The 26,474-nt window shown below is 35.3% G+C and overlaps 1 protein-coding gene across 1 annotated transcript; it reads left to right on the top strand.

The window, feature by feature from the left end:
* The first annotated feature begins 13,011 nt into the window (after positions 1-13,011).
* Positions 13,012-26,389, top strand: LOC143619818 (myosin-15-like). The gene is made up of 38 exons (XM_077091659.1): positions 13,012-13,149; positions 14,283-14,426; positions 15,947-16,092; positions 16,187-16,343; positions 16,431-16,489; positions 16,732-16,888; positions 17,112-17,261; positions 17,502-17,638; positions 17,733-17,879; positions 17,975-18,076; positions 18,303-18,360; positions 18,601-18,702; positions 19,540-19,577; positions 19,678-19,804; positions 19,902-20,075; positions 20,152-20,283; positions 20,503-20,612; positions 20,770-20,830; positions 20,997-21,174; positions 21,290-21,495; positions 21,570-21,689; positions 22,182-22,280; positions 22,361-22,582; positions 22,669-22,808; positions 23,533-23,644; positions 23,743-23,793; positions 23,865-23,954; positions 24,045-24,215; positions 24,282-24,434; positions 24,630-24,803; positions 24,874-25,011; positions 25,103-25,173; positions 25,252-25,351; positions 25,444-25,500; positions 25,575-25,631; positions 25,718-25,798; positions 25,879-25,961; positions 26,076-26,389. The coding sequence occupies exons 1-38, from the start codon at positions 13,030-13,032 to the stop codon at positions 26,197-26,199; spliced, it is 4,548 nt and encodes a 1,515-aa protein (XP_076947774.1). The 5' UTR covers positions 13,012-13,029; the 3' UTR covers positions 26,200-26,389.
* The last annotated feature ends 85 nt before the right edge of the window (positions 26,390-26,474 follow it).

Below are 26,474 nucleotides of genomic sequence, written 5' to 3'. Positions count from 1 at the left end.
CAGCCTACCGGAACTTCAGCAATGGGATGGATTATCCCCGGGATATTGAAAATCATATCCTTCATTTTCTGCAATTCCCTGGCTATCTCGAGAGATATCCCCTTATCCTGCACAGATCCACGGTTAGTGTATAAATTAGCATTAAGTAAACTGTTAACGAGATCATGGTTAGGTCTCTGGTATCCTGAGCCTTGACGGCTAGTTCCTCCATTGAGGGTATCCTCAGGATAAGGTGACATCTGCATAGGGATGTCATCTCCAACATGTACTTCAGAGGATTCCATTGGAGATCCTGACGTGAATATGCCGGCTGGCGTGGTTGAATGAGGCTGCATGTTGATGTAGTCCGGCCTCGTCGGTCTGGGTAACTCTGAGGATACCGGAGGACAGATTCCCCAATATCTTGATTGCTGCTGAGACGGGATCCTTGTTGGTTGTGTTCCCAAGGATCCGGGATTCTGAAGGATAGATGATCCTAGAGAATCATAATCAAGAACCCTGGGCATGATTGGAGTATTCTCCTGCCCTGGTTTCTTTTTGATCCCTTCAATTTCCTTGAATAACCTTGATTTGGTCTTTTCATACTGCTCCATGTGAGTTTTTACCTGTTTAATCAAAGCAAAAATGTCATTGTTAGATATTACTGGATCTACACCGGTGGAAGTTCTCCTCTGGGTTGAGTGTTCTTCTTCGGGACTGGTGGAGGACCAGGGTTAACACTTGAAGCAGCGGTGACCACCGGAGCAAAAATGGTGCTGGTTTTTGGTTGTGAAGACATGATGAAAGGATGAAGGTGATGGAGAATGAAATAAACGGTTTTGAAAGATTGAAGCACCGATTGCCCCACGGGGGGCGCCAAATTGTTTTGGGTAAAAATCAACAAGTGTAATTTACCAAATTAGTAAGTGAGGTTTAGGTGCTTGATAGAAATGAACGTAAATGCAAATCACACAAGGATTTGTTGCGAGGAAAAAACCCGTTATCCTGAGGATAACAAGAAAAAAACCCCGGGCGGTGAAAACTATCACCACTAGTTTATTAATAATCGAAAAAGGTTACAAATGTTTGGAGCTTTCTTCTCTAGATCGTGTTTACAGAGTAATGCTATAGCTAGAGTGTAAGTTGTGTGCCCTATATGATCTAAACAGCTCCTATTTATAGTTACAAGAAGGATCACTAGATAATAACTAGCAATAAAGAGCATTAATTGTCCTGATTATGATCTTTGAGCGGTTATGGCTTGCATATCATTGTTATAAACGAGTTGTAACTCCTTCCAACGTCCCAAAAATTTCTATAATAAATTGGGGTAGGTCACTAACGGAGTTTCCTGTCCACAATTCTGTTATTTACTAGAATAATTTGACTACAATCTTTAATGCTTTATTAATTGTTGACCGTTTCTTGTCGTTTGGAGGATACTGCATCCTGAAGTTATCCTGAATATACCGCATTTTAGGATACCAAAAAGTCCCATGTATAACAGTTGCTTAGTGGTCCGAATCTAAAGTTGTATGACCTGGTAAACACCAAAGAAAGGCGGTTGAACTGTTAGTATAACGATATATTAAAAATAACTGTTGCTTGGGAGGATACTGTATCCTAAACATATCCTTTGCTTAGGATAATGAAAATCCGAGCCCTAACAATATTGTGGCATAAAATACCTTTAGCTCATCATAAAACACGTGTGTAGTGTGTGCTTCGGAACTCCACTCTTGCATGGTAGCAAGGTTAGACCATAAACAATATATGTTGTTTTTATGAGCATTTTTGGGTGTGCACATGATACTTGCCCCACTAAAATTTCTTCTCTCTTCCCTCGCAAATTCTTAGACACGGTGTAGTGGGGCTGCAATTCTGGGCGACGAGACAAGGACCCCCCCCCCCCCCCCGGGTGATAAGAGGGGCGGCAAGGGGGGCATCTATTTGTCGCCGCGTTTGAGTTTGAAAATAATAATATTGTAATATGTTGTGTGTGTGTGTATATTAGGCTACAACAATACTATACCCCTAAAACAAAAATGCCTCATTTACTGACTAAGCGCCACATGTCACTTATTCCTCATAATTTGTAGCCTCTCATTACACATAGCCTTAGAGCATTCTTTCACAAGACTTTCATCATATTCTCTTTCCTCTATATCACGTCTCTCTCATCCGCATCACCCTCTTTTCTTCAAAAAGACAAAAACTCCTCAAGAATGCCTTATCGTGAATCATGTTCTAGCAAATTAGGAATGTGTTGTAGCAAGCACAAATCCATATTGTTATCAAGTTTTCCCAAATGTCTCTGTGTCACGTTATATTTTAATTCCCATGTATATCTATGACTCGGATTAACCCTTGATCAGGCTAGATATGATAGCATCTTCTATATAATTATTGGTTAGGAAAGAAAAGCATTTTTTTCCTGAATCAACGTTGTTCCAACTAATTATCTGGGTGTCTGAAACATTATTCAATACGGTAGTGTGACTTTGGAAAAACCTTTGCTAGTTGTATGTTGATAAGTCTGACCTATATGGATGGTACATAATCTCATGCTTATATTGTACTTGTGTGAGAAATATAAAACAGTGTCACATTTTTCATGTGTAATCTATGCAAGAGGCAAGCTTGATTATGCCGCACCCACCCCATCAAAATATCTATAAAAATCACTAATCTTAACGAAAATTATGATTTTCAATTAAAGATTGTTTTTTCTTTGATTTTATATGGCATGTTATACAACAATATTTTCATTTATTGGTTCTCTCTAGTTGTTTTGTTGATCAAAATAGAACAAACAATCAGAGCTAACAAACAGAACACGATATACTGTAAGACAACCCATAAATCTTTTATTATAATCAAACAAACTTAAGTAGCAAACTTACAAAGCAAAAGAGGACCAATAACCTAAACCTTTACAATTCAATTCAATTAGAAATAACCTAAACCTTTACTTTAGATATATGCTTCATAAAGTGTTTATTACGTGAACGAGAACCCTATTTATAGTTCTTCTAGACTTCATCTTCAAGAGAAATTAAATATTCCCAAAATCTATTACATAACTAAAATAAATCAACTTTAATAAAACATAACAAAATAAACTCTTAACTTCGTTAATAATTTAAGATTAATCTTCAATTTTTGTTATTCAATATAAATTTCAAGAAAAAGAAGACTGTGATTTATCGACTCTGTCGTGGCGAATTCTCTACTATTTTATATGGATTTACGATGGGTTTTTTCACTAGTTGTTTTGATTGATTTGCTAAAGGCGAGATTTTATATCTATTATATTTGGAAAATGGGTTGGTGTAGTTAGGTAATCTGATGTGTTGAAAGCGGTCTATAAAATATTATCCTAATCTAGACACTGGAGTTTTAAATTTATAAATCTAGACTATCCTAATGCTAGGCCACTAGACAAGCAAGTGTACCTATCAATTGTAGTAAAGCATAATGAAGTTCAGATATCGAACCCAAAGGACACTAGCGACACCTAAACTAGACTTTGACTAAGAACTTGTTGATTTTACTTATTTGACAATTAACTAATTAAAATAAAATTGGCACTGACAGACTTTGACACGATCACCTAAACGAACTCAAAGATATGAGGAGCACTACCTGGGTTTAGAATCCTACTTGTGAATATTATATCTCTCTCGGCTATGGAAACTATGATGGAACCGGGATCTTAAAATACGACACCCTTAGACAACCTAGTGGATCCCTGATCATTCTCCGGGTGCGACCTAAAAGGAAACTCTAAGGGGCGTTTAAACTTACCTGTTAGTTGGATTACCTGTCAGTCTCTCTAACAATACTAAAGTACCCTAAAAGATAGATTACCTGTCAATCTCACTATCTTAATACACCCCTAAAGTGCAATGGGTAACCTAAGAACAATCGATAAGATATAGAATTACAATGAAACTAGGGAAATCTAGGAAACCTCCTATCAAAGTGTTCTAGCCTAAACACCTAATCCCAATGACAACCCGATTATTTATTACCTCTCAGTCTCTAGATAGGTAGAATATAAAGCTCTAACAAATCACTAACCAATGTTCCTATGGATTACTACGTCTAGTAAAACCATAAAATAATCAAAAACACATAGTAAGCGACCTAAACATACGTCTATAACTGAAAGACATTCAACAAGGCACACGTGGAACAAAGATTAATAATAAATCAAAATTAGAAATGCAAACACATCAAATCAATTGCAAAAGGGTTCTTTACTCTAGAATTAAACCAACAATAAGATCCAATAAACCGATAAAAATCTATAAATCAGAAAGTATTCATCAAAAACCTAGGTAGAACGGAAATCTAGCCAACAATCATCAAGAATAGTAGCAAAAGATGATAATCATTCAAAGACATGCTCTGGAATAGATGAAAACACAAGAACAACCTAATAAATGAACCCGAGGCTCACTTAATAATCAATCTCGTGCACCGGCCTTTAATATCTTGATCCCGAACACTCTCCTGCTCCAAAATCGCCCAAAGGGTCCTTGATGGACGGCTAAAGGTTTGTTCTTTCCTCTAGGGTTGCAAAAATTGCTTAAATAGGAGTTTCCAAAAAATTTTGCCGACATAAGGGTTTCCCGCGCATCGCGGGGAACTTGGCTTATTCCCCGCAATGCGCGGGGGACAAAATAGTCGCGTCTTGGAATTTTCCATCTTCTAGGTTCCCTGCTTATGGCGGGGAACTTGGGCCCCGCAATGCGCGGAGAATTTATTTTCCAGATTTTTTTTATTTTTTTTAGTTTGCTTTCTCGTTTTTCATGCTATTCTCCGTACGATCTGAATCTCCATCATGCCGCCTCGTTTTTCCATTCCTTTTATGCACGGCTACTTATAAACACGGGAAACCGTAAATACATGCCATTTTTTATATATAAACAATGAACTTAAGCATGATTTAGTAAAGAAACAAGTATTAAAACCATATGTGTTTTGCAACACATCATAATCCATCACTAAAATATTAGTTTTTCATTAAAAGGAATTCAATGCCCTTATTTCATTGTTTCTTTCCATTTTCTTCCAAATACAAATATAACAAAAACACCTTACAATCTTATCTTATCTTACATCTTACAATACTAATAAAAGAAAATATTGATTCCTAGATGTCAAGCCTACATTACTTCTAATTCCTAATCTCTCATCTCATTCATTCTAGCTATCAACGAGTCATGGGTCAAAATCATTTTGTCAATTGGGTTATAACATAGTGTGGATTTTATTCATTATTGTGTAAAGTGTCATTTTTATATCCGAGATTTAACCCACTACGCAACTTTAGTACCTTAATTCATAAGTATTTTGAGAATTACATTAATTGAAATAACAAATTTTATTTATTTTTATCATTTGACAAATCCTGTGTAATACACGGTTTCAAAAGCTAGTAGAATAATAAACACAAATCAAAGCATCAATTTCTGACATTACAAAATTGTATAAAATTTCAAAAATATCTAAGACCGCATAAGTGTTTGGAATTTAGTAGTCTATGAAGCGGTTTGGATGTGGAAATTACGTAAATAAGGTGACAATTTTCTGCATCGTTCATTTATATATATATATGTTTTGTAATTCTTCAATTCTTTTACAAGTATTTGCCATCTCCTCCACCAGTGTCTCAGCCTTTGCATCTACAGGTAGTAACTAGTAAACACGTAATAAACACTTTATGAACTATAGAGTAACATGCATAATATTAATTAGATTAATAGAAAATAATAATAATAATAAACCTCCTTTTAAACCAATTTTAAAGTTTGCGATCAAATACGAAACATCCAGACACAGGGGGTGTTTGGAATTGCTTATTTAGCAAACTTATAACTTATTAAAAAAGTTTAAAAAAAATTGTTTGGGATTGTTTTATATGTAAGAGGATAAGTTGATAAGTTACAATATTGAAACTTATAACTTATCCCAAAAATAAGTTATAAGGAGGTAAAAATAAGGAATCCCAAACAACCCCTCAATACAACACGATACGTACAATGAGACCTGTATGACTTAATATAACATGTTACAACCTAATATGGCAAGTAGGGGCAAACCCAAACATATCGGTTAAGGTCGCTTGACATACATGAATTATTTTTATCTATTGTACGTATGCATAATCAAATCTTGAGCGATACCCTTGATTATTTGACACCAACCATATGAAACTTTGTATGATCAATAGCAAAAATAAGAAAAAATTTTTATAACAACCACCACTGGGTGGGGTGCATGGGGTTGAGGGTGTGAACTTTAGATAAATTACATAATAGGTCATGCTTTTGACAAGAATATTAAAATACAAATCAAATTAAAACCTGGTTAAACGGGTCGTGTTCATGTCAATTGTCAAATTTGTGTTGGGTTTGGATTCATGTGTCTAACACGATTTTCAGGTTCGAGTTTGTGTTGTGTTCAAGTTCATACACGAGAGATCTTATGAGAACTCTGGTTATTTAGAACTTGAAGAACTCGCATGGATCACTCATTCTTTTCTAATCTCAAAAATTAAATGTATATAGCTGATGTGCCTAAAATTATACATAATTTTAGTGCATATTATCTACTTTATAACAGGTTTTAAGTTTTATTACCTGCAATTTTAAGCTATTGTGTGCTTTTAGCCTGGCTTGTGAAGCAAAACATACATTTCTTGGGTTGTACGGTTTATAGACAAACTCGAGCATTGCTTTAGAAATATCGGATGGAGTCTAAAACTTTATCAAAGTTCAACAACTGCCATTTGTTTTTGTCCTTTTGATTGGTAAGCCTCAGGTCATGGGTCTGGTTCTTCAACATGTTTGATGATGGCCATGGTTGAGACTTGAGACCTACACTTGAAGTTTAAGTGTATTTAAGATACGTGCTTACCATCTGGTCTCATGACAAGTTGTGGAATCTAACTACTTGTAACAATGAGTATTTCCCTTTTACAAAAACATAATTGTTCTAAGCATGCTTCTAATCTCACCATCAACCGACTTTAATCATTTTGTTAAATACATCAAAGGAATCGAAACCAAAGTGATATCTGTCTTGGATTGATTATTTCCCATCCTTTTATTTTCACTTTATTTATTGTTGTCTCTAATGATTTTAGTTCAAAAACCTTATAACTTTGGGTTTGACGAAGCAATAACTAAACCTAAAGTTAAGCACTAAGAGTTACCGTATCCTTGGATTGATACTTAGTTCGTACCAATACTATAATACGCAAACAATAGGCACATTTTCCTATTGTGTGTAGTTGGGTTGGCGTATTAATTATTTTATTTATAATTAAAAAACGAGTATTCGTGTACAAATATATCTAAAAAATATAAACACGTGTACACATATTTTGAGATTAGTTGCTTGCTTTTCTCTTCTTATGTTTATCTAATTGTCTGTTTACTTGTTTAGAAGAGAAAAAAAAAACATGTACACATATGAGTCACATCCCAATTTTGTGCGTATAAGTTATATAATGGCTTTGAAATTCACAACTGATAATTTATTTGGTAGCTTTAATTGAAAAAGAATATTGATTTAACACTTTAAAATACATCAAGTGTTATGAATGTTTGGCTTTGACCCTTTTAGCTACTATTGAATACCGTTGTCGTTTTTGTACTTATTGTTGATTTTAACGTGTACTTAGAAATAAGATGTTATAAGATATTGGTAGAATTTGAGTGTTTCCTGAATTCGTATATTTTAGACTTGTTGATTGCTTTTCGCATTTACATTTTAGTTAGAGATTATATATATACTTTTTGTATTAGAGTTATGTTTTATTGATAACGTAATGGACTATTAGTTTTTATTGGTCCCAAGTATTTCATTTTTGCCGGCGCTGGTCCCAACTAACACTTTAACTGCCAACGGTCCCAACTTTCACACATGTGTCTGCCACCAGTCCACGACTAACCGAGTACTAACTCCGTTATGTTTTAGCTGACGTGTCCATCCTACGTGTTAAAAAACCTTGACATGGCGATTTTGTAACCTAATTATGAAACTCTTAAGAAGTATAAGGGCTCGTTTTTAATTTTCCTTATAGTTCTGTAACTTGTACGCCGGAATCCATCCATCCATCCACACACACTCCCAAATTAGGGTTACCCATTTCCACCGCTGTAAACCGCCATGAAGTCACCTTTCAGAAACCTATTCTTCAAATCCGTTTCCGGCAACGCCATCCTCCGTCACGAAACCAAACGATCCAAATCCGACTACACCAAAATCCAAATAATGATAAAATCCTTCGATCCAAACAGCAAAAGTCTTCACCCTGAGCTTCCACCTACCACGCGTACAATCGGATTACCTTCACGACGGTCCTTATTCACCGTGTTGAAGTCGCCTCACGTGCATAAGAAAGCACGAGAGCAGTTTCATATGAAGATTAATAAGCAGATGCTGGTGATGGAAGCCAAGAGGAATGAGCTGCGTAATAAGTTCTTTTGGTTGAAACGGTAGAGGATATTTGGGTCTCAGTTTGAAGTGTTATTTAGTTTCAAGACACGCTTGGAGAAAGATAAGCTGCAGAAGGTTCTTCAGAGTGGTTCGAATGGTGTTTGTTAAATGTTGAGATGATGATTCAAATGTCCCACAACAGATTTTGTAACCTGTTCGATCGATTCAATGATTGAATTAGGGTTTTAATTTGGGGTTGTTCTTGATCGTCGATCGATTGGAGATATCGATTTGGGTTTAGGGTTTTTTGTTATTAATATACAGGAGGAGAAGGGTTTTTTGTTATTAATATACACGCAGGCAGCCACGTCAAGGTTTTTTAACACGTAGGATGGACACGTCAGCTAAAACATAACGGAGTTAGTACTCGGTTAGTCGTGGACTGGTGGCACACATGTGTGAAAGTTGGGACCGTTGACAGTTAAAGTGATAGTTGGGACCAGCGCCGGCAAAAATGAAATACTTGGGACCAATAAAAATCAATAGTCCTAACATAATTAAAAAAAGTAAAACAACTAAAAGATCTAAGAAAAATGTGTCAGTGATGCATACAGCCTATGTAATCGCTACGTTATACACGTAATTTTACACATAATTATTTAGATACGTCGCGTAATTTATATATATATGTTACGAAATACAAGTGTCCGCATAGCAAGGTGCATGGAGGATGACCGCACCGGGGCCACTACCTTTTCAAAACCCATTTTTTTTTTAAAACGCAACAAACATATTAATATATTACATTTTAGCTATTAACCAATTTAAAACCCAACAAACATAGGTCGCTAACTATTTAAAACCAAATACACATTTAGCCCAATTACCCTAAACTAAAACCTAAAGTAGCGTCATGCAACCAAACCAGAGTAGGATGGATGAACCCAAACAATCAAGGACAAACAACAAAGAACTTGAGAACAATAAGTGATTCTTTTGATCAACAACGTGCAATCAAAATCAATTAGTCAAGCTTGGGTCGATTTGAGGAAATCAATTTATCAATCTAGGTCGATCAATATTTTAAATTTTGGTTACTTATACTCATGGCCAGCCCAACCATTTTGGTGGCCCAAAGCGAGTAAAAAAATTGGGGGCCTTTTCTAAAAAAAATTGTTTCATACATTCCAAAAGTTTATTCATTCCGCTTTACATTTAGAGCATGCTTGGGATTGAGTTTGTAAAATGCTTATTGGCTTATTGGTATTTTCAAAAAACCAATAAATTAAAATGTGTTTGGAAATCACAAAAATCTTTTATATTTTAGCTTTTTAAAATGATGATGAAGTGATGGGTAAGCTCAAGTAATCCGATAGAAGTCAGATTAGCTCTCCAAAATGAGTAGAGAAGAAAGTCTAGCTTCCCAAGCTAATCATCTCTGTCAACAATTGGTTTACATTCATTCCCCGTGAACAGAGAAGCAAGCCACCTTCACCAAGCAACATCTTTAGATCAGGACTTGCCACGTTTTTCCCTAGTGACTGATCTGATTGGTTGGGCAACGATGCCTTCTTCTTTCTACTCCAACTTCCTTCACTCAAGCTGGTACCATCAACGTGGTCCAGGAAATCTCATTTAGTAATAGTTCCAGTCAAACCAGGGAAGCAGCAGGACATAGTGTGGTAGTTCGGTTCCAGGTCAGTTCCTGTTCGGATCAAGTAACGGTGATTGAAGGGATGGGATCAGTAGCTCGTGATTCCTATAGTTAACAGGGTTGTGGCAGGCGAGTATGCTTTCCCTTAATTAACCCAGCTCTATCTGTACTCCTTTAAGGGCGCACAAGCCTAAGTCTCAAATCGGACTAGTGTCAATCTTTTAGTGTTATGATGCCACGGTAAGGATGGATGCGGTGCGGTTGCTTGCCCAAGGGGTGTAGTGTATAGTACTTTCATGAAGGAATGGTGGATCACTAGCGCCTGGTGCAAAGGCTCATTCATTAAAATATTTTTTCAAAAGCCTCAAATCCTGGCTTTTTAAAATGACTTTTTGAAAAAGCCAATACGCTAATAAATATTTTTCAAACTCAATCCCAAACATGCTCTTATATGCTTTAGTTTTATATCTAAATTTGGGCTTAACAATTTTTCCTTATTGGGGTTAGATCCCATAAAAAAAAAATCAAGTATTTAAAAACTAAGACTAAGAGAATTTCCTTTATTGGGGTTAGATAAAAAAATCAAATATTTAAAAACTAAAACTAAGAGAATTGAACACCGGTAAGCCTACTCTCCTTGCATTTGATTAATTATTTCTTAGTTTTAACTTTTTTAGTCATTATGTTTTAATTTTTTTAGTCATTAATAAAGTAATTAAGCCCTAGTCTCTTTTGTGTTATTGCATTGTTACTTTAAAACTAGCATGAATAAGAACGAGTGTGAAAAACATGATGAATAAAAAAACATCATAGATATGGCTCGGGACACTCTAAATCTCAAAAACAACATGTCGAAATTGACATCTAATGTTGGCAGATTAAGAAAGTATTTTATTTTAGAATAATAACCTTTCTTTACGTATACGCATTACATCAAATTATCAATTAATAAAAACAGAATTACAGAAATTATTCTTTATCTTTCACCCAAATTTCATTCGTTGTCTCTGATATTTAAAATCGATCTTTTTTGTCCTTTACGTTTCAAAATCCAACAGCATTTGTCATTTTCGTCTAACCCGATTAGATTTTCTCGTTAAGTCAGGTCATGTTAGAGATGGCCAAAAAAACCGGTTTACCGGTTTAAATCGGAAACCGGTTTTTACGAAAACCGGTTTTTTAAAAACCGGTTTGACCGGTTTACAAACCGCCGGTTCGTCTTTCGGTTACAAGTTCTAGAGAAAAAACCGGTTACTGAACCGGTTATGGAAAAAACTGGTTAATTTTAAAACCGGTTATTATGAAAAAAACCGGTTATTAACCGGTTATTTTAAAAAAAAACCGGTTAATTAAAAAAACCGGTTATTAACCGGTTTCTAAACCGGTCCTAACCGGTTAGACCGGTCCGAGTTTTGCACCAAAAAAACCGGTTAATAAACCGGTCCGGTTATTTAAAAACCGGTTTTTTTTCAGGCCAAGATAAACCGGTCCGGTTATTAACCGAACCGGTTTTTTTAAAAAAACCGATTTGTGCACCTCTAGGTCATGTACCATGTACATGAGGGCAAATTCATTATTTTACTTATTAACTTTAAAATAATATTTTAATAAATAATCAAAATCAATAAAAAAAATTAATATATAATTATTGTAACTCTCTCTCTCTCTTCTCCCCCTTCTTCTTCTTCCTCCATAGCTAAGCTTTCCGGCCACCACCAAGCTCTCCAGCGGCTACCACCACCGTCTTCTCCGACAAAACTGCTTCATTACCTCTCCGTCACCATCATCGTATCTCCCACAGGCCACCATCAGTTCGTCATCATCGCGAATCACCACCGTTCCCGTCATCCCACCGGCCACCATCAGCCCGGCGGGAGACAGGCTAAAACTTGTAAAACAAAATCCATTTATGAAAAAAAAGAATAAATAAATAAAACCCAATGTTCACTCTAAGCAAGCTGATAACATCAACCACTGATTCACAAGCACCAAAACCCCTAAATCAAATTCACAAAAATGGACACCATGCCATCAACGTCTCCGACCAACCCACCGACCACCTATCTCGATATCTGAACCCCAATAATAATAATATTAATATATTCAACAACAACCCTTATCCCAAAGCCCTTCGTCTCAACCCAATTCGGCTGAATTCGACTCGTCTGAGCTCGGCGGCGACGAGCCGGCTCAAACCCTTAAACGACCGCACAATTGGGGATCAAACACGCGGTTCCCAAAACAATAATGCAGCTCATGAGTGTTGAGGGGTTCAACAATTCTGATAAAAGGGTGCACGAATCTATCTTCTGTTTTTACCAATTTGATTAAGTCAGGTGGAGTGGTGCCAGCGGTGCCGGCGGCGACGGAGGTTAAGATTATCTTGGTTGTTAAAACCATCAAGTTCGCTAGTGGCTGTGGTGATATTCGATGATGGTGGTGTTGTGAGGGTTGGTGGTGGTGTGGGAATTTGAAACGTACAAAAGCTATTTTGAAACGCAAAGGACAAAAAAGATAAATTTTGAATATCTGGACAACGAGCGAAATTTGAGGGAAGGATAAAATAAAATTTGTGTAATTATTTATTAATAAATTTTGTAATCAAACGTTTAGAAATGTAAATAGGATATAAGTGACAGACTGACTGTTATAAACCACAGTAAAAAAAAAGAAGGGTTTAAATTAAAAGACAAAAAAGAGTTTGGTTCACAGTTTAAAGTTTACGAATGTAACTGCTGCTGTATCCCCAATTTCATCCCTCCATTAAACTCCACCATTACAATTACATTAATAATTTGTAGGCCCGTTACTTTAATTACTTTCACTGTTAGGGCGGGAGAACTCAAATTCCATTCTATCTAGGGTTCCATTTTCAATTTCAATTTCAATTTCAATTTGGGGCTTTCCAATCCGATGACCTAATGAGCAATAGCAACGCCAGTATGAGTCTGCGCAAGGGCTCCAAGGTCTGGGTGGAGGATAGAGACACTGCCTGGGTCGCCGGAGAGGTTACCGCCTTCGCCGGTAAACAGGTTCAAGTTTCCACTGACTCCGGCAACCAGGTAATGGAGTTGACTTGTGGTTTAAGTTACTTTAATTGAAGAAGATGTGTTTGTTTTGTTTTCTTTTTGACCTAACTGTTTAATTGTGTTGTACACGGAAATTTGAAATGTTTTGAGATTAGAGATTAGGTTATTAGGTTGTGAGCATTAACATCATTAATTTGGCAATCTTTGTAGCTTCATACTTGTATTAATATACATTACAATCTACACTCTTTACTAATCGAATTTATTATTGTTTCGCGTGTTGGATCTTATTTTTAATATGGAGATATATTCGTATTACTTTATTTTGGTGTTTGGGAATAGTTGATTTATGCAATTAGTAAATGATCTTATTCATGGTTACATTTATGTTTTAATGCCAGTGCAAGGCCGTTGGATTTGGATATTTAGTTATCCAGAAGCTAGTAACATGATGAATAATGATTTGGACAATTTGTACTTTTTCGAGAGCTTAGAGTTTAGACTAAGGGGGTGTTTGGCCTAGCTTTTTAAACCTAGTTTATAGCTTTTTTAGCTTTTTTTTTACAAAATAAGCTTAATTTGGTGTTTGTTTTAGCTTTTTAAGCTTATGCTTATAAGCTTATATAAGCTTATTTGAAGATGGTTTTTTAGCTTATTTAACGAATCTTATTTGTATAAGGGTGTAAGTTACTCATTTGCCCCAAATGATGGTGGATTAATAATTATTAAAACAACTTATTACTCTAACAAATTAAAGAATGATGGATTTAACAACTTATTATCAACTTATAAAATATAAGCTAATCCAAACACTTAAAAAGAGCTTATCAAATAATATAAAATAAGCTATAAGCTAATTTATAATATAAGCATAAGCCAAAAAATAAAAGCTAGGCCAAACACCCCCTAAGTTAATGGCTTTTAGCAGCAAGAAATGCGCAATAGGGAAAAATTGAAGAAAGGAAATAGCTATATGCATTGGATTAAAGCTAGTGATATTGTAATGTTCATACTATGTGGTGCTGTTAAAAGAAACCTAAAAATGACAACTAACTTGAAATGGTTTCCTGATTGGTTTACTCATGATGTGAAATTTTATGCAAAAGAAGTGTTTGGAAAATGAGTTTGAAGTTTGATCAGTCTTAACCTTTCATGTCATTGTGAAGGTTCTGGCTTTTGCTGAGAAGCTGTTACTAAGAGACGCTGATGCGGACTATGGCGGGGTGGATGATATGACAAAATTGGCTTACTTGAATGAGCCTGGAGTGCTTGACAATCTTAAGAAACGATATGCACTTAATGAGATATATGTAAGTGACATCTTTTTAAATCTGAGAACATTTTATTGATAGAAATGATTATTGTATTTCAAAACATGCACATGCATGTATATTGATAATTTCGGAAATACTCTCATGCTTGTTCAGTTTTTCTGCATTTTTCTTTGTTTACAAGTTGCTTTTTAATGTGTGGTACTTTTGCTATTAGATGATAAAACAAAGAGGTAGCTAGCCCGTCTAGTGTGAATCAATATTTGTATATTCGTAATTTCGTATCCACCTTGGCAAATCATGAATCTTGGCGGATTTGCATATAGATTTGTCAAACTTAACGAGTTTGATGGAAACTTAGGAAGTCTAGTAGAAAGTATGCATGCATTATGGTTGACATGAAAGTTGGAAATGCTGACAAAGAACCTTGAAGTATTGTGTCTTGAATGCTCACCATACACTAATTGAATGCTAACTAATGATTTTTGTACAAGTAGATTTATGCGGATTTAGTTGATTATTTATCATTTTTCACTTTATATGTCATGATGTTGAGCATTACACACAATGACACAACTGTACTGAAGAACTAATAGATGAGCATGAATAGTGCTTCTTTGCATGGATTATTAGATAAGGCAATTATAGCATAAGCTATATGCTTTAATTAGTGGTTTCTTTTTAGTCTTTAACTCATATCACGATTTTGTTTGCCCTGTGTACTTAGGACATATGGGATTGCAATGTCATATGTTTGTTTGATACACACTTGTTCATAACTCATATGTAGATGACACATGCCAAATTATAATGGGCCGGCTTTAGCTAGCAGATTAGATACTCTTTATCTAATATAGTAATATGTTTTGAGTTAGTAAGGAGCTTAGTTCTTTAGTTTGATTTGAGCCTTTTTAGCTTCTTATATATGTTATACCTACTCATTTTATTGTCAGAATACACAAGTGTATAAGTATTCCAGTAGTTTCCTACTTGCCCATATTCTGTATCTTTTAGATAAAGTTGTAAGAAACAAATGAATTCTTTTTGAGGTATTAGAGTAGTAAGGGACACAACTGGTTTGACAGAAATGCGCTGTGATGATGAGACTATCATGAACATCTCCAACCTAATATTTTTATGAGCAAAAAAGGTTTATTGAGGTTGATCATCACTGCATTTGCAAAAGGTGGCTGGACCATTTGAGAACCTTTGTTCGTCGAGTCAGTTTGGGTGTCATTGGTAGATAATGTTGTATACCTTTGCAAATCTGCTACATGGATCATACAATAGGCCTATAATTGACAAGTTGGGCTTATGTTTCAACAAGTAATGCTAACTATGTAGTTTATTTATTAGTGTTTCAAATGTGCAAGATTTTGCCAGTTTATTGTTTTCTACTGCTTTCTTTAATGCTCACTTAAAAGTTAATATTCAAACAGAGCTTTTTAAATCTTTTTTAACCGCCATTTGTTATCCATTTTATGATAGTTAACACTATCCTACCCTTATTTGTATCATGTTTTCACTTGTTTTGATTTGGTTCTTGGCGTCTATGTCAGACTTACACAGGGAGTATCTTAATTGCTGTAAACCCGTTCACAAAACTTCCTCATCTTTATAACGTGCACATGATGGAGCAATACAAGGGAGCTCCATTTGGTGAGCTAAGCCCTCATGTATTTGCTGTGGCAGATGCATCTTACAGGTTTATTAACTGTCGTGTATATTTTTTTTGTCAATCTAATGAATTCTTGATGATGGTATGATGCATTAATCTCTTTTTGATTGTTTGCATGCAGAGCAATGATGGGTGATGCAAAAAGTCAATCAATACTGGTTAGTGGAGAAAGCGGGGCCGGAAAAACCGAAACAACAAAATTAATTATGCAGTATCTTACTTATGTTGGTGGTCGTGCTGCCAATGATGACAGAACAGTTGAGCAGCAGGTTCTAGAAGTAAGTTTTACTGGTCCTTATACTGGCTCATTGTCTAGTATAAGTCAATCACATTATTTTGACTTGTTTTTTTTTCTCATTATATAGTCAAACCCCCTTTTGGAGGCATTTGGAAATGCTAGGACTGTTAGAAATGACAATTCAAGGTTTGCTTTTGATTCCCTATTTGTATTTTATCTACTCTTTCACTCTGTTGGTCACCATGACCTTTTTAATTTTTAAGATCAAGCTATCCAAGTTATTACAATCCAAACACATCAACTATACAGTTTTTCATTTTAATGGACAGCTCATGCTAGTTGTGTAGACATGATTTTGTTAATGTGAAAAGCTACAGCACTTATGTTCATATGTAATATTGGGAAAATTTTACTGTTTTCGATTGCAGTCGTTTTGGCAAGTTTGTGGAGATTCAGTTTGATGCAAATGGAAGAATATCAGGTGCTGCAATCAGAACCTACCTACTTGAGCGGTCACGTGTTGTCCAGATTACAGATCCTGAAAGAAACTACCACTGCTTTTACCAGCTGTGTGCATCTGGAAGAGTACACTCTCTTCTCTTTAACTCTCTTTCAGTGATACGTGTTTATGTATTGCACACACATATTTATAATAAAAAGAGAACCATTTCCAATTTTCCACACATTTTATCTTGAGGTATATAACCTCCTGCATACATAATTACATATGATAGGAACAAGTAATTCTAAACTTCAAATAATTAACGTATTAAAAGGTATATAAGTTTCTACATACCATTTTTTACAGGATGCAGACAATTACAAGCTAGGTCACCCAAGAAACTTTCATTACTTAAATCAAAGCACGGTCTATGAGTTAGAGGGTGTGAGTAGTGCAGAGGAATATGTGAAGACCAGAAGGGCTATGGATATTGTTGGAATCAGTAATGATGAGCAGGTCTTCTACATTTCTACAATCATATTTATTCACTCACTGATGTAACGCTTTTATAAGTTTTCGATATGGACTTAATGGTGGAAACATGGACGCTCGGGTGGGTTGCATAAAGGGTGAATTGTATAGTTATTTGGTGGGGTGGGCTGGCCCACCGGCCTTTATAAATGAATAATGTTTTAAACATGATTAAAAAGCTATATTTTTTGCTGTTTTCTTCATGTCAGTTTCTTATCTTGTTAGGACGCCATATTTCGTACATTGGCTGCCATTCTACATTTGGGGAACATAGAGTTTTCTCCAGGGAAAGAGCATGATTCTTCAATGGTGAAGGATGAAAAATCTAATTTCCATCTTCAAACCGCTGCTAATCTTTTTATGTGAGTAGTGAAAATCATGTGTTTTTTGCTTTGGTTTTGATATGTTTTTTTTTCTCATTGTCAGAAAATGTGTGACTTTTGGCCTTCTTTTCAGGTGTGATGTAAAACAATTGTTGGCAACTCTTTGCACACGTTCTATTCAAACTCGTGAAGGGATCATAATTAAAGCTCTTGATTGTGATGCTGCTGTTGCAAGTCGTGATGCTTTAGCAAAGACCATTTATGCCCGCCTGTTTGATTGGTCTGGCTTTATTTGCATTTACAAAATCTTCTCTCTTAATCCTCTCAGTCTTGATGCTGATTCTCTGTTTACTCAACCTTTTTGTTATATTTCAGGCTTGTTGAGAAGATCAATAGGTCTGTTGGGCAAGATAATAATTCTCGCATGCAAATTGGAGTTCTTGATATATATGGGTTTGAATGCTTTAAGCATAACAGGTTAGTTTACACCTTATATTCGCTTTAGTTATGTAGTTCCTTGCTGTTGTGAGTCATGCCTTATATGAAACACATTCAGGAAGTCTGGTAAATATTAGAAGGAGACTTCATTTTGTGAATTCGAAGATACACATTCCAACACCCCCCCCCCCCCCCCCCCCCCCGGTGTTCATGTTTGCCTTAATGGTTTTATAAAAATGTTCAATTTTGTTTTTCCATTTTACAGTTTCGAGCAATTCTGCATTAATTTTGCGAATGAAAAGCTTCAGCAGCATTTCAATGAGGTGAGCAATGATATATAACATGCATTTTTGTGTTTTATTGCTAATATACATAAAGTAAGCGATGTAAGGTATCTGTAACCTTTCCTAAAACATTTTAGCGTATCAAATAATTGACTAGCAGTCTTTATGCATTGATTTTTTGTTCTATTTTGCAAGTCATTCTAGAATGTCATTGATATGGTTTTTACCTCCCATATTTACCTTTATTTTTTGCAACCATGCTTTGCTGGATTTTTGTAGCATGTTTTTAAGATGGAGCAGGAGGAGTACCGGAAAGAAGCAATCACTTGGAGCTACATTGAGTTTATAGATAATCAAGATGTTTTAGATCTCATTGAAAAGGTTATCTCTTATTCTTATAATATGGTATTCTCTGTCATCTCTAAAATACCTATGGCTCATTGGGTTAAAGATAAAATCAACCACACAAATGATTATGGTTAATTTACGAATTAATCAAGCTTTTCTTCACTTCTTTTAAGGGATTTGTGCTAGTTGTTTAAATTTGTTAACACAGAAGGATATGTTTTCTGCTACTTTTTTCTTGTGGTGAATGGATCTTTGTTTAGATGGCCATTACTGCTATTAAGTTCGTATGCGTTAGCTTATTTTGCAATAACAATCTCCATGCTTGATATTTTTGAATTTTGACACTGTTTTCATGTATAAATGTATAATGATATTAATTTGTAGTTCCAGTTTATTATATAGATTCAATCGTGCACTCGGCACACTTTTTGGTCTCAAAAAATAAATTCTGTCGCTGGCTGATGTGCTTTATTTGGCTTTACTTCTGTTTTACTATGCTCTATGATACCAGTAGTTTGCTGTAAATTCGTTCAGGTTTTAACTTTAGAAACATTTAATGAGTTAATTTACTATGTTTCTTGGTTTATAGTGTTCTTGACGGTTGCTTTGGAACTGTTTCTTATGTCTATAACCGACTTAGCTAGCATGCAATTTTCAATTAACTTGTCCTTGTTAATATTCTATGAGAGACAATTACGGTTTCTCTGCTTGAGTCACCCTTTTGGGTTATTTATTCTTAAACCCTTTCTTGTCCCTGCTTCAGTTCTGAAAATTTTGCATGTTGTATCATACTTCTGTTTGTTTTCTATGCATTATAGACGGATCTTAGTTTTCTGTTCTTCCTTATCATCATGCTCTTTGACGTTGCAGAAGCCTATAGGAGTAATCGCTCTACTGGATGAAGCTTGGTACATATTAATTTACAGGATTCTTACTGGTGGCTTGGTGCACAGTTATATGTTGGTTTTTCTGAGAAGTATTCTTATCTTTGTTTACATGTTCTTGCAGCATGTTCCCTAAGTCAACACATGAAACGTTTGCAAACAAGCTTTTCCAGAATTTGAGGGCCCACCCCAGGTTGGGGAAGGCAAAGTTTTCTGAGACAGATTTTACCATTTCTCACTATGCTGGCAAGGTAAGTCATATATCATAGCATGTCAGGAAAGAGAACACAGGTGTTACTAACATGATACACATCTTAATAATATTTAGTCATGTTTCTTCAAATGCAGGTCAATTATCAAACAGATTCATTCTTGGATAAAAACCGTGATTATGTTGTAATTGATCACTGTAATCTGATGTCTTCATCAAAGTGTGGTTTTATTGCTGGTCTTTTCCCCGAATTGCCAGAAGAATCTTCAAGATCTTCATACAAGTTCTCTTCTGTGGCATCTAGATTTAAGGTATATCTTGTTAGTTTATTGTTGAATTTAATGATAGTTGTGATGTTTATGTTTTTTTGTTCCTTTATGGTTGTAGCAACAACTACAAGCTCTTATGGATACCCTCAGTACAACAGAACCACATTATGTCCGCTGCGTGAAGCCAAACTCAGTGAATCGACCTCACAAGTTTGAAAACCAGAGTGTGTTACATCAGTTACGTTGCGGGGTTAGTGGCATTATATTCCTTTTCAGTTTTCGTTATATGGTCATTTTAATGTGCACCTTTGTGATTTTCTGATTCTACATTACTTCATCAATGTTAATGTGAGAACTCGAAGGAACATATACTTTATTTTAGATAATATGTGAAAATGGATCTATTAAGTTCATGTTTTTTTGTCTTTGTTTCAAGCAGCAGTATGAAGTTATAGTGTGATATTTGTAGGGTGTTTTGGAGGCGGTCCGAATTAGTCTTGCTGGTTATCCTACTCGAAAAACTTACCATGAGTTTGTAGATCGGTTTGGAATCATCGCCATGGAAGTTATGGATGGAAGGTATACCTAAGGCGGGTTCGTTGAGTTGGACCATACTTTATGTTTAGTGAATCTGATTCTGATCATCAAATGTCTAGTTTATATTTTGGTTTCCTTTTCTTTTATATATACTCACCAATAGTTCATATTCTAATGCTGCCTAAGTTGTAACTTGCAGCTACGATGGACGAGCCATGACACAAAAAATCCTGCAAAAACTGAAACTTGAGAATTATCAGGTTTGCTCACTCAAATCTGCAACATAAAACATGACGATGCTTAATATTTGTGATTAGAGTTGCATTATTAGTGACGCAGTTAATCCGTTGAAACTATATCTACCTTTTATTTTATCAGAGGTTTAACCTCTCCATATCCCCCCCCCCCCCCCATAATTGTATACAGTTGGGGAAGACCAAAGTTTTCCTGAGGGCTGGACAAATTGGTATATTGGACTCTCAACGTGCTGGAGTATTGGACAATGCTGCAAAGCGTATCCAGCTTCGACTTCGCACATTTGTTGCACACAAAGACTTCAAATTGAAACGAGCAGCTGCAATTACTTTCCAAGCATGCTGCAGAGGTTCTTTCCTTTAAAATGAGTTCACATTTCATTGTTTTTTTTGCAGTTATCAAAAAGTCTATTATATTTTTTGCTATTGTTTAACAATTCACTATTTTGAATGATATTTATGCAGGCTATCTTGCTAGAGTTACATATGCCGCAAAACGAAGAGATGCTGCTGCCATTTTGATACAGAAATATATTCGTGGATGGCTGTTGAGGAATGCTTATACACAGAAATACCACTTTGCTTTACTCTTGCAAGCAAGCATACGTGGTTTCGCTACTCGACAAAGATTTCTACACATAAGGGAACATAGGGCTGCCACTATAATTCAGGTACAGTATTCATGTATACATTTTTCTGTTTTCAAGATTTTCATGTGATTATATTAGTGATTTTGTTTTCACAGGCTCGATGGAGGATGTTTAAGGTTCGTTCTGCTTTTCGACATCGTCATTGTGATATCACAAAAATACAGTGTCTTTGGAGACGAAAATTGGCAAAGAGAGTGCTCAGGAAGCTTAAGCAGGTATGGAAGTATTGGCTGTACCTGCACTCTATGCTTCTCTGACTGTATAATTATGCTTGCAGATGTCTATCCTTTTTCTGGTGTCATTTTGCTTTGCATCTCATTTCATTAGATATGAATTCATGGCTTATAAACACTTTTAAAGATAAAAGTAACTTAAAAGACTCCATTTAATGATGTTCACAAAATGAAACTACAATCATATTGTGAAAACTAGAAGAAAGATGTATATGTACAACATTTAGTATGCATTTGTACTTTAAAATATATCAGGTAGGCCTTATATTTTATCAATGAAGACTTTTCTTATCCTTAGCAAATAACTGAAGAAGGTTCCAAAACTAAATCATAGAAGTCCAAATAAGGATATAAGTATTTGCAATCATACTTGTAGTATCTATAAATACTTTTAGGAAGCATTTATTAACCTTCTCTTTGTTGATTATCATCTATTTTTGTGTATGACAAATCATTTTGTTTCATATTTCACAGGATGCTAATGAGACTGGTGCTTTGCGCCTTGCAAAAACTAAGCTAGAAAAGCAGCTGGAGGATCTCACGTGGCGCTTGCAACTAGAGAAGAAATTAAGGGTATTGATTTTGGTTTCAGTTTTGTTCTCACTAAACACTAAATTTAGTTGTATTTGTAACGGGGCCACTATTTAATGCAGGGATCAAATGATGAATCTAAGTCTGTAGAAATTGCAAGACTTCAAAAAATAGTGCAATCGTTGACCCTTGAGTTAGATGCAGCAAAGTTGGCTACAGTCAATGAATGCAACAAGAATGCAGTGCTGCAAAACAAATTGGAAATGTCTGCAAAAGAAAAATCTTCGTTAGAAAGAGAACTTGTTGGGATGACTGACCTGAGAAATGAAAATTCATATTTGAAGGTAACTAAAAATGTATTATTAACTTTCATATGTAGTGACACCATTTGAAAACTTGTTTTTCTTAAAACTTATTCACTTCCCTGCAGAGTTCATTGAGTACATTGGAAGAGAAAAACTCCTCATTACAGAGCCAACTTATTGAAGCTAAAGAAGACGCATCCAACAACCTCAAAAAATTGAGGGAGGTTGAGAAAACATGTTTGCAACTCCAGCAGAAGCTGAATAGGTCTTTCTTTTTTCCCTATAGATTTCATTTATCATATGTATGGCTCGGGTCAAGGGAGAAAAAAATGAGAAGGATGAGAAGGATTTATGGCCACACCCTTGAAAAAAATTAAAAATAAATAAATAAATAATCATACCTCAAAATTTAATAAAAAAACAAAAAAAAGTAAAAACACTAATGTTTCCACCGTCTTCCTCGTTCTTAAAAAAAAAAAAACTCGAAAAAGACAATGTTGAGTGAAAAAGACCATTGTGTCTTTTTGTTTATCATTGTGTTTTGTGTTTATTTTCGTCATTGGTTGTGTCTTTTTTCCTTGACATTGTGTCTTTTTTTTCTTAATATTGTGTTATATTACTCAACATTGTGTTATATTTTGTTCGGCACTGTGTTATATTTTGCTATTTATTGTGTCTCTTTTTAGTTATAATTGTGTCTTTTGTCTCTGCATTGTGTCTTTTCGGAGTTTTTTTTGGAACGGGAATGACGAGGGAAACATTTTTGGTTTTTAAACTTTTTCGTTTTTTATTTATATTTTGAGTTATGATTTTTTTATTAATTTTTTGGAATTTTTTTAGGGGTTTTTTGTGTGGCCACAAATCCTTCTCACACTTCTCATTTTTGTCTCCCTTTGTATTTAAACTTTTCCCATGTATGCTCATATCAAAAGGCCTCCTTTGAGGACCTTGCTAATTTGATTATTTTGTATACATATTTTTTTACGTAGTTTTGAGGAGAAGTTCTCGAGTTTGGAGAAGGAAAACCTTGTTCTAAGACAGAAGACATTAAGCACCCCTCTGAAAGGAAACTGGGCAAGTAACACCAAGCCTTTTATTGAGGTACCTTATATTGATTGTTGATTATTAAAATGAAAGTTGACTTTTGTTTGACTCAAACAGTGCTGATTTTCTTGTGGTTTTGATCGTTTTGTACACAGAAACTATCTGGTGCACTCACTCTTCCATTTCCTGAGCGAAAAGCTCTATTTGTAAGATCGTGTGCTTAATTTCTCTCACAAAAATATATATTTTCTTATGAAATGTGGTAATTATGGTGCAGGACACACCTACACCTACCAAAAGTGGAAATCTGATTTCTCAAGGTTTGACAGATTCACGCCGGTCAAAGATGACTACTGAAAGGCACCAGGTCTGTTTTTCAACAAGATTGTAATACTGGCAGTTGGGCAGCTACACCTTGCAATATGTATGAATGTTTGTTTTGAAACTTTTGGTGCAGGAGAACTCTGAAATCCTCTTACGGTGCATTAAAGAAAACTTGGGATTTAAAGATGGAAAACCAGTGGCTGCTAGTGTTATATATAAATGTCTTCTTCATTGGCATGCCTTTGACTCTGAAAGGACTGCAATCTTTGACTTCATTATTGAGAAGATCAACAGTGTTCTTAAGGTATTTTGTTTGTAGATCTGTACTTTCTATTTGTTTCTTTCTAATATATTATGCTCTATTTTGTAGGAGGGGGATGAAGGTGTTACTTTGCCATACTGGTTATCTAATGCTTCAGCTCTTTTATGCCTGTTGCAAAGGAATTTCCGGTCCAATGGTTTCTTGACACCTGTATCTCAGCGTTCTGGTGTGTCCGCTTTGGCCAATGGGAGGGCTGCACAAGTAAGTTCCATATTCTGAATAAGGCTTTTTTGTTTGTCAGAATTAAGAGCTTTCATCCCTTTTTACTAGTGATCTTGACTTCTGGTGGTTGAGTTATAAGGAGGGGCTTTTTTATAATTTGGTGCCTTTCACCTAGAAATAAAATATTATTATACTCAAGAAATGTTTTAATGGTATGCTGTATGCAATTATCAGGGGTACACTCCACACAAATACATAGGGTTTGAAGATGGAATCTCACCTATGGAAGCAAGGTATCCAGCTATACTGTTTAAACAACAGTTAACTGCTTGTGTGGAGAAGATATTTGGTTTGATAAGAGATAACTTGAAGAAGGAAATATCACCTCTTTTAAATTCATGCATCCAGGTTAGTGCCTGCTGGCGTCATATTTTAGGTCTTTTATTAAGTTTTAGAACTATGAAAATTTTCTGTGAAGGCTCCAAAAAATCAACGAGTACACGGTGGTAAACCGTCTAGGTCACCTAGCGGTATTCCTCAGCAGGCAGCTGGTAGTCAGTGGGAGAAAATCATAGAGTTCATGGACTCTCTTATGGATCGTCTACGTGGAAATCATGTATGATAAAATACTAAAATCTCTTACTCTTTAACTTGGGTTGTAATTATTTGTTAAATATATGCTTTGACCTTGGTAAACGTACATGCAGGTACCTTCGTTTTTCATCCGCAAGCTTACGACTCAGGTCTTTTCATTCATCAACATATCACTTTTCAACAGGTATTGGATTTTTTATTTGAAATATATATTCTATAGGTTTTATGAGTTTGCTTATACTGATTAAAACATATTTTTAAGTCTTCTATTGCGACGAGAGTGCTGTACATTTTCCAACGGGGAATACGTCAAATCTGGTCTAGCAGAACTGGAGAAATGGATAGCCAATGCAAAAGAAGAGGTATTTTTTTTATTCTTGTTGATTTTTTTAACATGTTATATTTGTTATAAATACTTATATTCCTCTCGAGGCTGACTAGACACTCAATATAGTTTACAGGACCTTCTTGGCATGAGCTAAATTATATCAGACAGGCGGTCGGGTTTCTGGTATGCGATAAATCTTTACTAGTAGAATAAAGTTTAATAATCAGTTGACTTATATATAGTTTAATTTTCTGTAGGTAATACACCAAAAAAGGAAAAAGTCTCTGGAAGAGATCAGACACGATCTATGTCCGGTATACCTTACTTATAGCTTAAATATGACTTAACTTTTGTATTTTCTTTTCATCAGACATGAAATTAACTTGTCACTTTTGGACAGGCGTTAACTGTTAGGCAAATATATCGTATAAGTACAATGTACTGGGATGACAAATACGGGACCCAGAGTGTATCAAACGAGGCTAGTATCGTTACTAATTTGTTGGTGTAATATTAGTTACACATGTAGTTTCTAAATATTTTTTTTTGGGTTTCATATAGGTTGTTGCTGAGATGAGGGATATGCTGAGCAAGGACTCTCAGAATCTTACATCCAATTCATTCTTGTTGGATGATGATCTGAGGTAAGTTGCTTATGGTTCTCATATTTCCAAGACTGATCACATATGTACAATCATTTGTATCCAACATTGGACCTTTGCTTTTATTAACCTCAGTAACCGTTTTGTGTATTGCAGCATTCCATTCTCGACAGAAGACATCTACATGACGATTCCCGCGATTGATCCTGCAGATATAGAGGCCCCTGCATTCTTATCTGAGTATCCTTCAGCACAGTTTCTTTTTCAAAATCCCAAGTGAGTGTTCTGTGCATAATAAGTGTAGCAATGTGGAAACATATGTTTATGGTTTTAGTTTAGGACAATTATTAGATGTCAAGCCAAGTTCATGTACATGAAGTGCTACAACCTACTAGTGTTGCATGACATTAAATGTTAACAACCTTTTTTTAATTTTTTGTAAAGCTTGTATTCATCACTTGTCAATTCTAGTGGATTGTACCTCAAAATCAAATGTTAGGTTTAACTGTATAAGGCATGACTGTTTTGGTCGACAATTTCCAATCTTGGTGTCAC

The sequence above is a fragment of the Bidens hawaiensis genome, unplaced genomic scaffold (assembly GCF_021521415.1).
Source record: "Bidens hawaiensis isolate Kalapana, Puna unplaced genomic scaffold, B.hawaiensis_p1.1 tig00002507_1, whole genome shotgun sequence".
NCBI classification, from domain to species: Eukaryota; Viridiplantae; Streptophyta; class Magnoliopsida; order Asterales; family Asteraceae; genus Bidens; species Bidens hawaiensis.
Note: the sequence above shows the minus strand (reverse complement) of the source record. Positions and strands in the feature narration are given on the sequence as shown.